The sequence below is a fragment of the Fistularia commersonii genome, chromosome 8 (assembly GCF_037954325.1).
Source record: "Fistularia commersonii isolate RoL2024-O1a breed Wild chromosome 8, RoL_Fcom_v1.0, whole genome shotgun sequence".
NCBI classification, from domain to species: Eukaryota; Metazoa; Chordata; class Actinopteri; order Syngnathiformes; family Fistulariidae; genus Fistularia; species Fistularia commersonii.
The window spans coordinates 18,642-34,122 of record NC_141291.1 but is presented as its reverse complement, the minus strand read 5'-3'; the positions used below and the strand labels follow the sequence as shown (position 1 = coordinate 34,122).

At 45.4% G+C, this 15,481-nt stretch overlaps 1 protein-coding gene across 1 annotated transcript; it reads left to right on the top strand.

Annotated features, from left to right (window-relative positions):
• The first annotated feature begins 11 nt into the window (after positions 1-11).
• Positions 12-7,654, top strand: LOC147231550 (V-set domain containing T-cell activation inhibitor 1-like). Its single transcript, XM_086150432.1, has 8 exons — positions 12-94; positions 1,051-1,371; positions 2,729-2,995; positions 4,364-4,672; positions 5,880-5,896; positions 5,968-6,004; positions 6,641-6,757; positions 7,189-7,654. The coding sequence occupies exons 1-7, from the start codon at positions 37-39 to the stop codon at positions 6,655-6,657; spliced, it is 1,026 nt and encodes a 341-aa protein (XP_086006558.1). The 5' UTR covers positions 12-36; the 3' UTR covers positions 6,658-6,757; positions 7,189-7,654.
• The last annotated feature ends 7,827 nt before the right edge of the window (positions 7,655-15,481 follow it).

The window sequence follows — 15,481 nt, the reverse complement described above, 5'->3', positions numbered from 1 at the left end:
ATTTCTTAGGATAGGGCAGGGCAGGAGAACAGCGGCATGGATCAGCTCTTTGCCTTCACGGTCCAGGCCCTTCTGTGGACCCAAGGTGGTGGAGGTGAGGCCTTTAAGACTTTCTTCTAATAACACTGACATCACAATTTTCCTTAAACTGAATCCACTCTGTTGCTGCTGGAAGAAACAAGGAAATGAATTTTTGCCTGAAAATGATTTTTAAAACTTGCTCTCCTCCGACACGAATCACCTTTCTGACCCCGCATTTTTGTAATTGATGTTTTCCGAGGTGCCAAATGAAAATATATCCTTGCAGCAAAAAACAACAGTGAAACAGAATATGAGAACTTTGGCCGATAAGGCGGCACAACACTGAGGGGCAAGGCCGGGGCTGATTTTCATTGTACGCTCATGAGCACGGCAACATTAACCCTCCAGAAACAACCCTGGAATAAAACTGTTGCAGACAGAGAAGAGGACTCTATGAGGACCTTTGAGATCTGGACGCGAGTTCACGTGCCAAAGTCTGTTCCCGGCAGAACGAAACTCCTGTGATATCTTGCCGGGTGGAATTCTTGTGACGCAGCTGAAACCGGTAGTTCCGGGTCTGAACAGCCATCAGCCAGTCTGCAGGAGCATGGCGATCACATGAGACTCAGACGTGAATGTTCTGTCGGTTTTTGACACCAGAGGTTTATGGGAGCGTACCGGAGCTGTCACTGCTCACGCTGTCAGGGTGTGTCCACAACCGACTCCCTTTCGATTCCAGATTCGAGCCCCCGAGATTGTGAGTCCAGAGTTCCTTTGGTGAGTGCTGAGCTCAGTGCTCAACCACCTTGGATGAACATAGAAACAGGTCCAGACACAGACGACTTCAGAGGGCAGGCCGCAAAAAACACATTTAAACTCCATTCATTAGCCACATGACACATGCACCTGCTTCACCGAGCCGATGCTGGGGTTAGCTTTTGTGTTTATGGACAGATCCTCAGGGATAGCTGTTGTTATGACCCTGTGACTTGGACATGTCCTCAGTCTGCTCTGTCCCATGTGTTGCAGTTGCCACAGTGACCTGTGCTTACATGAGCAGCTGCATCGTGCCAGCCAGGTTTCCTGGTGGAGATGAAGTGGTCATACACTGGCTCAAGAAGGCTGAACAGGGCAATATTAATGTCCATTCCTACTACCGTAGACAGGACCAGTTGAAAAATCAGGATGGACAGTTTAAGGGCCGGACATCGCTGTTCAAGGACCAAATCTCCAAAGGAAATGCATCACTCCTCCTGGAAAAGGTGGCTCCATCCGACCAGGGTCGCTATCAGTGCTATTATAGCAACGACCTGACCCATGAGGAAAACTTCATCTTCCTAAATGTGGAAGGTAAGGACACTTACTCTGCATTCCGTCGTCCACTGGAAACACAGCTTTCAATGTGTTTGATCAAACCGATGACGGTTGGCAGAAATCCTTCAAGCAAATAACGCCAGCTATTTCTGCCGCCCTGTGGCAGTCATATTAAATGAGCAATTTACATAGTCTGGGTCTGCGTGTTCTCCCGGTGTCTGCGTGGGGTCCCTCCGGGTTCACAGACCATAAATGAATGAATGAGTGGTCAGAATGTGTGGAGAAAAGTGTCAGGGCTGGTGAATGAGCATCAGCCACCGGGAAAGGGGGCAAAGTGGAGGAGACCAAGGTGGCAGCATCCATAGCATCTGGTATGGAGACACTTAGAAGACAGGAGGCAGCACAGATGAAGATGTGGAGGCTCTCTGTGGGAGTGAGGAGGATGAAGAGGGTTGGGAGGGAGTCCATTAGAGTGACAGCATGTGTTAGATGTTCTTGAGATAAAGACAGACTGAGATCGCTTGGCCAAGGGAGGGGCGGTGAAGATCTGGGTAGAAGGATGCTGAGGGTGGAGTTGCCAGGTAGGAAGGAGACCGGAATGGAGGTTTATGGATGGAGGGCAAGGGGACAGGAAGGTAGTTGGTGTCAGAGGAGAGGGTCAGTCGGGTTAGATGGCAGCAGGTGATTGGTCATGGTGACTCCTGAGGGGAGCGGACCGAAGGAAAAAAAGACGAGATAAATGAATTATTTTGTATTTCCCTGTTCCTGCTCATACTTATTTCTGGAACTTTGATGAAAAGCACTTTGTTAATATATAATCTACTTCAAGCAGAACACTTAGTAGTCGGATTAAGACCTTTGGACTCACTTTCACTTTGAGATGAATGTGCAGAGATTGTATGCTCAGCTGAATCTGGTTCACCAGCATTCCTGCGCAGGTATGTGGTCAAACAGGAGTAAGGGTGTGTTTAAAATCGCTGAGAATAAATGTGTATCAACTGGTTTTAGGTACTGTGGAATAATTTCTTGTGTGATTACAGAAGTCTTTTTACTTCTTATTTCTAATTCAAATCCTCTTAATTACTTCATGTTCAATTCTACATCTGTGTTTTTTCCCATATGTTTCTAATGACTAATTTTCGGCAATTTCACTGACCTTATATGTGTAATACCGTGTAATATCTTTACACAAAACGCTTTTTGACGCTGTTTGACATTTTCGTTTTTCCAGGGTAGTATGTTTTATTCCAATGAGGAATTTTACAGTGCTTGTGCTGCTGACACGTATTGTCAGAGCGGTTTCAGGAAATGTGTCAATCTGAAAAGCATGTCGGCAGCATTGTCCATGCAATGTCTCCCCCACTTGAAATGGATGTTTTCACTATGCATGCAGCATCAGTCCACAGAGTCTACATCCAGCAGCGAGAAAGCTACATCACCTGCAGCTCCAAGGGCATCTTCCCTAAACCTGTGCTCACCTGGTCCTCCAGCCCTCACTCCGCTCAGCTCCTGCAGGGCAACACCAGCGTCCAGCCCACCAAGCAGCACCTTTACAACATCATCAGCTCTCTGAAGCTTCCAGACAACGCAAGCCATCTGGTCTTCTCCTGCAGCGTCATAGCTGGGAACAGCAGCTGGAAAGCCACACTGAGCAATGCCAGTAAGAATTGTCTGTTGAGGTCCTCAGTCCTCCAGGTTAAGATGAATTCTTGTCCAAATCTTCTTGTCGTGGCAACGGGACTTGGATTTCTTCGCTTGAATATATTTCATCCCTCATCCGAGAGGCTTCTTCACTTCTAACAACAAACAGAAGATCAATTTTCATACCCATGTTGCTGGTGTTTTGGAGAAACTCTGAAGAGTGTTCAACAAACACCGGATACCGGTACATTTCAAACACCTTGAGGCAAAGACCGGTGCACCCCGAGGACTAAGCACTCAAGAAGAAAATGGAGAACGTGGTGTCTGCTGTCACCTGCACTGAGGAGTGTGATGACATCTACATTGGAGAGACCAAACAACCTCCACAAAAACAGATGGCGTGACACAAGAGGGCCACCGCTTCGTGACATGACTCCATGGTCCACCTACGCATGAAGGACAAGGGCAACTCCTCTGAAGACAGCAATGTCCGTATTCTGGCTGGAGAAGACAGATGGTTGGAGAGAGGAGTCAAAGAAGCCGTCTGAGTCAAAACAGAAAAACCATATCTGAACAGAGGAGGAGGCCTGAGACGCGACCTTTCACAGAGCAATAAGGCCATACTGGGATCAATACCAAGACAGATCAGGGCCTTCAGCAACCCTCCAAACAACCAGGAAAGACCCACCACCAGAACCGGCCCCTGGCAACTTCCAACTGAGCCTCAGTCCATGGGATTCAACAGGTTTCACTCCTTTGTTCAGCTTCACCTTTTCATATTCCAGCCCAGGTAATCACACAAAAATTGCTCTTGTGTCCCAGCGAACGACAGCTCCATTAGCATAACAACCTTTTTAGCAGTACAACCCCCTTAGCATAACAACTGCCTCAGCATGACAACCCTTTTTGCAGAACAACTCTCTTATCGTAACCATACCCTTAGCACATAAACTCCTTTAGCCTAGCAACCTCCATTAGCATATCAACACCATTAGCATAACTATCTGCCACAAACCCCCCCACAACCCTGGCAGGTATATTCGGAGACTCCGCACACGTCATTAGACCTGAAAAAGCCTCTGGCATGAGGCCTGAAACGTCTTGTGAAAGTGAAAGTGAAGAAACTCAAGTCCAGTTACCATGACAGGAAGATTTTGACCAGTAAGAGGTGTTTGATCCTCCTGTGGCTGATGGAACCAGGAGGACCCTCAGTCACAACCGTTGTCCACTGATCAGTGTTTTCACCGGTTGACTGTGATACTTACAGTGCGTAAAGGAGGTCATTCTGATCCATTGTGGTCCAACCAAACTATTGTCAGATAAGAACAATCTCCGATCAACACCCCGTACGAAACTGGAAATTTGTTTTTGTTTCTCACCTTTTTAGACAAAATGACAGTTTCGCGTGGAGAAATTGAAATGCAGTGTCCGTCCAGAAGCCCTCCTCCTACAGTCTACACTTGGACATTCAACCACTCTGAGGTCATCCTGAGCCAGGTCTCTATGGACTCGGCCCAGCTCAACATTACAGAGAGGTGGAAGCCGCTGGTGAGGGATGTGTCCAAGCCGGAGACTCTGGCACTGAAGGGCCTGCATCCGCAGCAGAGCGGCATTTACACCTGTCAACAACACAACTCTGAGCAGACGTACATAACCGCCTTCTCTGTGACAGTAGATCATGACAAGTCACTGATGGGTAAGGGAGAACTCCTCTTAAAGCCCCGGCCAGATGTTCTCCAAACATGATATATTCAAATGTTTATCTGTGATGTAGTTAATGAAGGTTAGTCACAGCAAGACAGAGTATATGTGTGTGAACCCGGGTGGAACGATGAGGCCACAGGGGAGTGGAGATCAAGAAGTTGGAGGATTTCAGGTATTTGGGGTCAACAATCCAGAGCAACGGAGAGCATGGAAAAGAGGTGAAGAGACGGGCCCAAGTAGGTTGGAATGAGTGGAGAAAAGTGTCAGGATTACTATGCGATTGAAGACTATCAGCCAGATTGAAAGCAAAGGTGTACAACACAGTGGTGAGACCAGCGATGATGTATGGACTAGAAACTGTTACAATGACCAAAAGACAGGAGGCAGAGCTTGAGGTCGTAGAGATGAAGATGCTTAAGTTCTCTTTGGAAGTGACCAGGATGGATAGGATCACAAACGAGTCTATCAGGGGAACAACACATGTTAGATGTTTTAGAGAGAAGGTCAGAGAAGCAAGACTGAGATGGTTGGGTCATGTATAGAGGAGGGAGAGAGAATATATTGGTAGACGGATGCTGGAGTTGGAGCTGCCAGGCAAGAGGTCTGGAGGAAGAGCAAAGAGAAGATTGATGGACGTAGTGAGAGAGGATATAAGGGTAGTTGGTGTGAGAGAGGAGGATACAGAGAATAGGGATAGATGGAGAAGGTTGATTCCCTTAGGCGACTCCTGAAGGGAAAAGCCCAAAGGAGAAAAAGATATGTGATGTATTTAGCACATTATCAAATACAGATTCATAGAGAACCTGACAAAGGAACAGTTTCCAACTTACTTGTTCTCGCTCATTTTTTTCTTCCACCCCAAAGAACTCACCCAAAGAAAAGGTGAAAAAGAGTAGTGATCAACATCACTTCAGAAACAAGAGTGGATGCAGGTCATAAATGGCAAAAATTGCTCACTTTTGCGAAGAGTCAATATCTTGAGCAGGGGTTTGGGTAGATTTAAAGATGTCATAGGGGACACAACTATGGAGTTTGAGCTCAGTCACAATTACTCCATGGGTGATGTATTCGTTCATCTGACCACTCTGTTTCTTGTCCATTGTTTTAGGGACTCCCTGCTCAAAATGGGTTTTACTAATAGTAGCTGTTCTTTTCATTGTTGCTCTTGGTGTCTGTTGTTACTGCTACTGCAACAAAAGGCAGAAGATACTTGAAGGTAATGTGAGATTCTAGCTTCACAGCTCCATTGCTTGCATGTCCCTTATCTATGTGTGTTTCTCTTTTCAGATCCAATTTAAGATCGACAAAGAAGTGAAGAATTCCTGTAAGTGCAAGACATTTCACTACATGAGAGTATGCCTCGTATGCTCAGGAAACAGTTCCTTTGAATTTTAGCCCTGCTCTGTCCTTTTGGTAAAAAGAACAAGTTGTTCTACTGAAGAAAAATATGTGACTTAACTAAATGGGATCCTCTGATTACTAACCCCCATGTGTTCAGTGCAATGAGGACACATGAAGTGAAGGCCAACAGCCCAGCAGTATAGGTTGCAGCATCCTGTGGTTTGACTCACTTGTATAACAAAAAAGACTCCAGGGATTACGGTTGATCCAGATATTGGTAGCCACTCAGCAGTCTGGGAAGCTGGGTGACATTGGCAGGGCCACATAAAGACATCAACCCTTGACTCCTTTGGACCATCGACGGTCTTTTGACCGCCTCCCCACTGGTGCTGTTCTCCGTAATCCTGCATGATTTGCCAGGCACGCCGATGCGTTGGTTCCCTTGGTGCTCCTGTTTCATACTTTTCATTTTTATTTTGTTTTGCTCCTCCGTCCTTTGTCGGCTTTTATAATATTTGTGGTTCTTCCCCTCCCTGCAGACCCTCTGCACAGGCCAAATCGAATGCATGAATGAATCGGCCATTGTTGAATGGATCTTAATGATTGTATATCTTTAAAGGCTCTTCTCGTCTGTGAGGCGAGGTTTGGGTTCTTTGAACCTGAAGCTTGTGAAGTCACACCGTCGTGCTTTGCTTAGTGAACCCTCAAGCTTCAGCTGTGAGAGCCTTTATAACAGGTGTGTTTACACATCTCATTCCAGAGTGGTGCGTGGGGGTCAAGGATCCGCTTATTACAACTTTTCCTGATTCACTCGTGTGAGGAGAGGCAGGTTCCTGGTTGGCCTCTAATGTCACACAGATCTCAAGCTCAAACTTGTTCAATGGTCATTATAGGAACAGAGAGAATGAGGAATGAGGGTCAAAATACAAGCGATGAACTTTTGAACGCAGCCCGTAAAAACCTCAGGGTCAACAATAGGATGGAGTCAACTGCTCCTGCCAAACCTCCTGAGCCCCATCTCTCCACGGAAAGTCACAGTTAAAGCCACTTTGCACCATGGATGCTTTATTCTGGTTTTCCGACTGCAATTATCTTTTGAAATGCAATGCCACCGAGACCAGACTTCCCCCCCATTAACTGTCATTCACATACCCACTCTCGTTATAGGAAGGATCCGTGCAGACTGAGGAGCTTGTCTTCATGTGAAGAAACTCAAGTCCAGTTGCCACAACAAGATAATTTTGGACAAGAACTGACCATGACCTGGAGGACTGAGAACCTCCACAGACATTTGGAGAAGGTGTTTAAGCTTACATAGGACCATAGCATTGTTGCGCTGTCACTGCCACTTGTCGATCCTCACACCCGAGGAGAACCTCAATTCTTTTGAATGGCTGGCGTGTGCATGAGTCACTCACCGCACACAATCTCGGGGCGGCGTGGTGCGGGAGGTAGAGCAATTGTCTTTGGAACCGAACATTCCTGGTTTGATTCCTGGCTCCTCCTAGTGTGTCCAAGTGTTGTTGAGCAAGACCACTACCGCTGGACGGCAGCCTACTGTTCATGTGTCATCCATGATGGGTTAATTGCAGAGAACTAATTTCCCCAAGAGGCATTAATAAAGGATAAATTATTGTTATTATTGTTAAATTATGAATTGGGTTTTGAGAAATATCACTAACCTTAACACTAACCCTTCAAAATAAGTATCATTGCATGTGGGTGGGGGTGGGGTGGGGTGGGGGCACGAGGCTTCCTTGCGGGAAAAGGAGACGTAGCGCGATGTTATCTTCCATCCACAACCAAAGGAATGCAGTGAGGTGCTGCCACATGGCAGCAGCCCCCTGCACCCCCCGCTGGCCGTCAGAGGACATTGCAGAAGTTTCCTGAATGGCAAAGAGTATCCAGGGTATCCAGAGTATCCAGGGTATCAAGGTAAAGGTGAACATAACGTGTGATCATTGATTTAAATGGAAGACAACATTATTCTATTCAACAACCATATTAGCGTCCGAGCTGTCCAATGAACACATTTCACAATGTGATCATAACTAAAACGAATAATAAGTCATCCAAACTGCATTTTCACTTTCATTTTCAAGACTGTTCATCCGGTGCAATAATCCAAATTAAAAAGCAAAATACATTTAATATTCAAAACATACCCCATCAAGTAGATGACTATATGTCAATTAGAAATTTTTGTCAAAATCTTCTTGTAACAACTGGAATCGGTTTTCTGTTCAAGTGTTCTCTCCAAGTTCTCCTGTCTAGGTGCTCTGTGCCGATGTTCTCCATCCTGGGTTCGCTCAGGGTTTTCCATCTCTAAGTCGTCTGTTTGCGGATTTCGCCTTTGCTCTTAGAGCATAGAACAATTAAACACCCAGCAAACCATTCTTCTTCTTCTTGAAACATCTTTTAAAAGAGTAGTTCTGGGAAAGAGAACACTCATAGCTTTTGAGTGAAGGCACTACTCTTTCTTTTCCATGGTGATTCTCAGTCATCCAGGTCATATTTTCTTCCCTTGAAGAGATTTCACCTCCTTGGAAGCTTGTTCAGTTTGGGTGGAACTTGGGGACTTTTCTGTATAGAACCACTGGAGTTGGGGGCTGGTCTTAGTTATTTTGGATCTAAATGGTTTCTATAAAACTTTTTGTCTTGGGCTTTTGACAATGTGCACTTGACTTATCTTGTGCAGTCACTCAAACAGAGAAGGACACTTTAAAGGTGGTGGGAAGAACATGCAATGTGTCTCGTGATCACCTTTAAATTATGTAAACGAGCCCTGAAAGTCACAAGCAGCATTCTTTTTGAATTTCATCTTTAACATTCATTAGCTTGTGTGCATTCTGTGATGAGACATACAGGGTTTACGCTCTCAAAAGTTTAAAATATTAAGAAAAACACAAATGAACTTGTCTTTAACCCTGTTCAAGTCTTTCTTTTTTATTTTGTGAAATCTTTGGCTCTGTAATAACACACCGAGCCACATCAACATTTTGAAAACAAAATAAAACCACTTTCATATCTTTTTATGTGACGGCATTGATCTTGTTCACCTCTCTCAGCCATAATGCATACAAAACAATTTCCTTCGGGATAAAAAAAGTTGTTCTCATCTCTCATCTCATCTCAAAAGAATCAAATTCAGGTGCTCAGCCAGCCTGTCGCAAATGCTCCTTTTTGGCGATGTTAACAAGATATCAGGCTGGAGGGATGATTTACATTCTATCACACTAAAATGTTCATGTACAGAAACAGATTCAAATCAGTGGGACGACCACACTCCTGGTCCTTGTTTGACTTGCTGTCTACATAAATAGAAAGAGTTTTTTGTCATGTCAGGTCAGATTTTATTTAGAAAGCGTCAAAGTGTCTCGTAATACTTTCCATGTAGAGCAGGTCTGAACCGCACTCTTTGGTTTCAAGGAATTTCAGTATTTTTAGACTCTACTGTTTTGTTCATGTTAAAAGCAATTTTGCTGTAGAGATTTGTATTACATTTTTTTGTTGTTGTTTTGTACCAATCAAAGCATCTTGTGGTGGAGTATGCAACTAGCGGTGTTTCTTTTGCAACCTGTGATTGGGCATTGAATCGTCTCGTCAGTTTTTCTGTTTCCAGTTGGCTGGGGGGCGGGAGTAAGGCAGGGTGAGGTGCAACCAGGTTCAGGTGCATCCAGGTTTAGGTGTGAGGGAGAGGCGAGAAGGGGCAGGAGAGCTGCACCTGCTGGACTTTCTGGTCTGAAAAAGTTCAGGTTCTGCTTCATGTAAAGTGCAGAGCGGTCAAACACTGTACCTGCTACAGTGACTGGACTGCGGCGCGAAAAATAAGACAAGAAAAAAAGAACTGTGACGACACCAAAGAAGGAATTTGCCGTCGTGTTAATCAGCTAGCTAAGGTAACTGGATCGCTAACAGCGGACGACAATCCACGGCAGCCCAGATAGCGCTTCAGGCAACCAGGAAAAGCCTGGTAACTCCTCTGGCGACGAGGGAAACGGCGACCATCCCTTCCCGCCTGCCACCTCAGCCGACTCCTCCAGTCTGCACTGTCAGGAGGTGGAATAAAGAACGCTGACATTGATTCTCCTCAAAGAGTGAGTACTCCGCTTCATTGTGTTTACTGACTCTGCTCAAAGAGGGAGAATTCGCCTCTTATTTTTCTCCTACCGTCTTTTTCTTCTTTTGGCTTTCCCCTTCAGGTGTCGCCACAGCAAATGAACTTTCTCCATCTAACCCTATTCTCTGTATCTTCCTCTCTCACACCAACTACCTTCATATCCTCTCTCATGAATATTGGGAAAAATGAAAAGTTGCAAAAATGTGAGAAATATATTCATCAACATTTTGACAAAAAATATCAAAGGTCAGTGAAATGTGAAAAATGTGAAAACAATAAAGTATTGAAAAAATTGTTGACAAAGTGAAAAGTATTGGGAAAAACGAAAAATTGGGAAAAATATATATTCATGAAAATTTTGTCAAAAAATGTCAAAGGTCAGCAAATTGGAAAAAAAAAATGAAAATTTTAAAGTATGACAAAAATTGAAGACAAAGTGAAAAATATGGGGAAAAGTTTAAAAATTGGCAGATATATGGGTTGGGGATATATGTATTCATGAAAATTTTGACCAAAAATGTCAAAGGTCACTAACGTTGGAAAAAATGTGAAAATCATAAAGTATTGAAAAAATTGTTGGCAAAGTGAAAAATATTGGGAAAGTGAAAAGTTACCAAAATGTCACAGTACATATATTCATGAAAAATTTGATGAAAAATGTCAAGTCAACCAATTGGAAAAAAAGTGAACATTTTAAAGTATGATGAAAATTGAAGACAAAGTGAAAAATATTGGGAAAAGTTTAAAAATTGGCAGAATGTGAAAAGTATATGTAATCATGATAATTTTGACCAAAAATGTCAAAGGTCACTGTCAGGATCTCCTCTCGGCAGCCGAGAGGAGACACGGCTGGGCTCAATTCGTAATCGGCGCCAGCTGCAGCAGCAGCTGCTAATCAAGAGCCCTATAAAGGGCAGCGGCACGCTCTGTCTGGGGCCAGGGGATTGTCCCTGACCACTGCAGATCGCTGTCACGACCGGAGCCCTGCCCTGCCCTGCCCTGCCCTGCCCTGCCCTGCCCGAGACCCTGCCTTGACCCTGCCCGAGACCCTGCCTTGACCCTGCCCGAGACCCTGCCTTCACCCTGCCTTCACCCTGTCTGAGACCCTGCCTTCACCCTGTCCGAGATCCTGCGTAGCTTAACTAAAGCATAACACTGAAGATGTTAAGATGGGCCCTAGAAAGCCCTGCAAGCACAAAGGCTTGGTCCTGACTTTACTATCAACTTCACCCTGCCTGGGGCCCGTCCTGCTTTCACCCTGCCTGGGGCCCATCCTGGTGAGACCCAGCCCTTTGTGACTCTGTCTCGGGGCCAGGGACTTGCCAGCGACACCCTACCTGCCTGTCTATCCAAATAAAGCGCTTCAACCCTGATTCCTGACCCGAAGGTGTGGTTCCCTGCCCAAGTCCGCCCCCTGCGACCCATGACAGAATCCCCTGGCCCCAATGGACTCGGGGTACCACACCCACCCAGGCCGGCTCCGTGGGGCGCCAGGAGGCGCCCATTGAGGGGTGGGGCACTGTCATGATCTCCTCTCGGCAGCCGTTAGGAGACACGGCTGGGCTCAATTCGTAATTGGCTCCAGCTGCAGCAGCGGCCGCTAATCAAGAGCCCTATAAAGGGCAGTGGCACGCTCTGCCTGGCGCCGGGGGATTGACCCTGACCACTGCGGATCGCTGTCACAACCGGACCCCTGCCATGACCGGACCCCTACCCTGCCTTGACCCCTACCCTGCCTTGACCCTGTCTGAGATCCCGCCTTGACCCTGCCTTGGGCCCGTCCTGCCTTCACCCTGCCTGGGGGCCGTCCTGGTGAGACCCAGCCCTGTGCGACTCTGTCTCGGGGCCAGGGACTTGCCAGCGACACACTACCTGCCTGTCTATCCAAATAAAGCGCTTCAACCCTGATTCCTGACCCGAAGGTGTGGTTCCCTGCCCAAGTCCGCGACCCGTGACCCGGGACAGGTCACTAACATTGGAAAAAATGTGAAAATCATAAAGTATTGAAAAAATTGTTGACAAAGTGAAAAATATTAGGAAAGGGAAAATTGGCAAAATGTCACCATATATATACATATATTCATAAAAATTTTGACAAAATTGTCAAAGGTCAGCAATTTGGAAAAAAAAAAGTTAAAACCATAAAGTATTGAAAAATATAGACAATGTAGATATTCATGAAAGTTTTGACAAAAAATATCAAGTCACCAAATTGGAAAAAAAGTAAAAATTATAGTTAAAGTATGATAAAGTATAATTAAAGTATGGCGAAAATTGTTGACAAAGTGAAGACTGTATATATGTATTTGTGTCTATATATTTATGTATATTTGTAGGTAGGTATGTGTGCATACATGTTTATATGTATATATGTATATATATGTGTGTGTCTGTGTGTATATATATATGTCAGTTTGTACATGTGGAATTTTTAGAGACATGCATGCATACATGAATGCATGCATGTATAAATGAGTGCGTGCATGCATACGTGCATTCAGGGGTGTATGCATGTGTGCATGCATGCATGCATGCCTGCGTCTCTGAATGTGTAAGTGTATGCATGCGGTTATGCGTGCTGTGTCCATGTATGAATGTGTCCATGCTTGTATGTAAGTGTGCATACAACAATGCATGGGTGCCAAAGTGCATGCGGTTGTGTGTTCATGCGTGTATGCATGCACATGCATGTGCATAGGTTTGTGCGTGTGTGCATGCATGATTAAATGCATGCTTATATGAAAGTTTGCAAGTGTCAATGCATGAGTGCAAAAGTGCATGCATATGTGTGTGCATGTGTGTATGTAGCAAGTGTGAGTGCAGTGGTAAATCCATGCGTGTATGCATGCACATTTGTGTCCACGCATGTGTGCATGCATGTGTGCGTTCATGTGTGTATGCGTGATTGCATGTGTGTATGCGTGATTGCGTGCATGCACGCACGCATACAAGCATGTGCCTGTATAAACACAAGCACACACATACAGAATGAATGTGTGCATGCCTGGATCCAAGTGTGCATACGTCAATGCATGAGTGCGAAAGTGCATGCACTTATGCATGCAAGTTTAAGTGCATAGCTGCACATGCATGTGCATGCAAGTGTGCATGCTTGTGTGCATGCACATGCGTTTGCATGTGTTTGTGTGAATGGGTGCGTGCATGCATGCTGCATGTGTGCATACATGCATGCGCATGTGTGTGTGTGCCTGTGTGCATGAATGCACGCAATCATGTGCATGTATACACACATGCACACACATATTCAAGCATTGAAACACACATGCATACATACATACATTCACACCTGCATGCATTCCTGCACGCATGCACACACATATTCAAGCATTGAAACACACATGCATACATACATACATTCACACCTGCATGCATTCCTGCACGCATGTATGGATACCTACCTTCACGCATGCATGTATCTATGCATGTATGTATGTATATGTGTGTGTATGTATATGTAACCTGCTGGGACATTTAGTGTTTCGTTTACTACTTCTGATTGGGCGTTGAATCGTCTTGTCAGTTTTTCTGTTTCCAGTTGGCTGGGGGGCGGGAGTAAGGTGGGTGAGGTGCAACCAGGTTTGGGTGTGAGGAGAGACGAGGAGCAGCAGGAGAGCTGCAGGTGCGGCTCTGCGGCAGATGCACCTGGAGGACTTGCTGGATTGGAAAAGTCCGGGTTCTTCTTGATGTAAAGTGCCGAGGGTCAAACAGTGTACCTGCTATAGTGACCGGACTGCGGTACAACACGGAAAGAAGAACTGTGAAGACTTGGCCGTCGTGTTGGTTAGCTAGCTAAGCTAACTAGCTCTCTACCCGCGGACGACAATTCACGCCAGCCCCGATGGCGCTCCAGGTGACCAGGAAAAGCTCGGTAGCTCCTCCGGCCACGAGGGGAACGGCGACCAGCCCGTCCCGCCCGCCGCCTCAGCCGACCCCTCCAGTTTATACTGTCAGGAGCTGGACTAAAGAACACTGACATTGATTCTCGTCCAAGCGTGAGTACTTCGCTTCAGTTTACTAACGGACTCTGCTCAAAGAGGGAGAATTCGCCTCTTATTTTTCCTCCTACCAACCAAAGTAACGGGCCTGTACGTTTTTCGGCTCCCACGTTCTTCAGCGTCTATCAGGCCTGCAACTGGGGGTTTATTTTGCTTTAATTTTTCTATCTGATCACCAGCTGGTGTGTAGGTTTGGGCCCATAATTTAAAGTGTTATACAAAGGTTCATAGTTTCATTTTTATTTTCCTCAGATGCATCCTCATTTCTCATTAATAAATTACAAGTTATTTTTGTAAAGTGCTTTGGTGATTGGTTTCTGTACGTGGTATTTTTAGCGATCTTTGAAGGGGTGAATACATTTTACCACACAAAGGGGAATAATTCTCGACCCAGGCCGCTGACCTCATAACAGGGTTAGAGAAGCGCTACATATATATAATGTTTGTATATATGTAGGTATGTATGTGTGTATACGTTTATGTATAAGAATAAGGATAAAAACAACTTTATTTATCCTGAAGGAAATTGTTGTGCCAGAGTTTCAAGTAAAAACATAACAATAATAAATAATAGTAGGAAGGAGGGTGAATAAGAAATACAAATAAAACCATAAAGTGTCAAAGTCAAGGCTATAAAGTGTTTGAAGGTCTTAAAAAGTACAAAGATTTGAAGATTCCCTTCGGCTGAAGGAAGAGGAATTAAAAAGTCTGATAGCCTCAGGTAGGAAAGACCTACTGTGGTGTTCAGTGGAGCTCCTTGGTGGTATCAATCTACGACTGAAAGAGCTCTGACAGGATGTCAGTGTGGCATGCAGGGGTTGATGGACGTTGTCCATGATGCTGAGGAGCTTCTCTGACACCTGCACAACAGACTCCAGCTCCACTCCCAGGACAGATCCAGCTCTCCTGATGAGCTTGTTGAGTCTGTTGGTGTCAGCTGTCTTAAGCCTGCTGCCCCAGCACACAACAGCGTAGAAGATGGCGCTGGACACCACCGAGTGGTAAAACATCTGCAGCATGGTCCTGCAGACGTTGAAAGATCTGAGCCTCCTGAGGAAGAACAGGCATATCTGACCCTTCTTGAAGATGGCATCGGTGCTCAAGGTCTAGTCCAGTTTATTGTCCAAGTGGACACCCAGGTATTTGTAGGTGTCCACAATGTCCACTTCTGTACCCATGATGGTGACCGGATTCTAGTGGGTCCTTTGTTTCCTGAAATCCACCATCAGCTCCTTTGTCTTAGACACATTGAGCTGCAGGTGGTTCAGTCCACACCACTCCACAAACCTGTCCACCACCCTCCTGTACTCCTCCTCCTGGCCTC

Bases quoted from the DNA above. Each gene is read 5' to 3' on its own strand.
- LOC147231550 (XM_086150432.1), top strand. From the start codon at position 37: ATGGATCAGCTCTTTGCCTTCACGGTCCAGGCCCTTCTGTGGACCCAA. The intron at 95-1,050 runs GTGAGGCCTTTA...CATGTGTTGCAG, and splicing joins GTGGACCCAAGGTGGTGGAG to TTGCCACAGTGACCTGTGCT. The intron at 2,996-4,363 runs GTAAGAATTGTC...TCACCTTTTTAG, and splicing joins AGCCACACTGAGCAATGCCA to ACAAAATGACAGTTTCGCGT.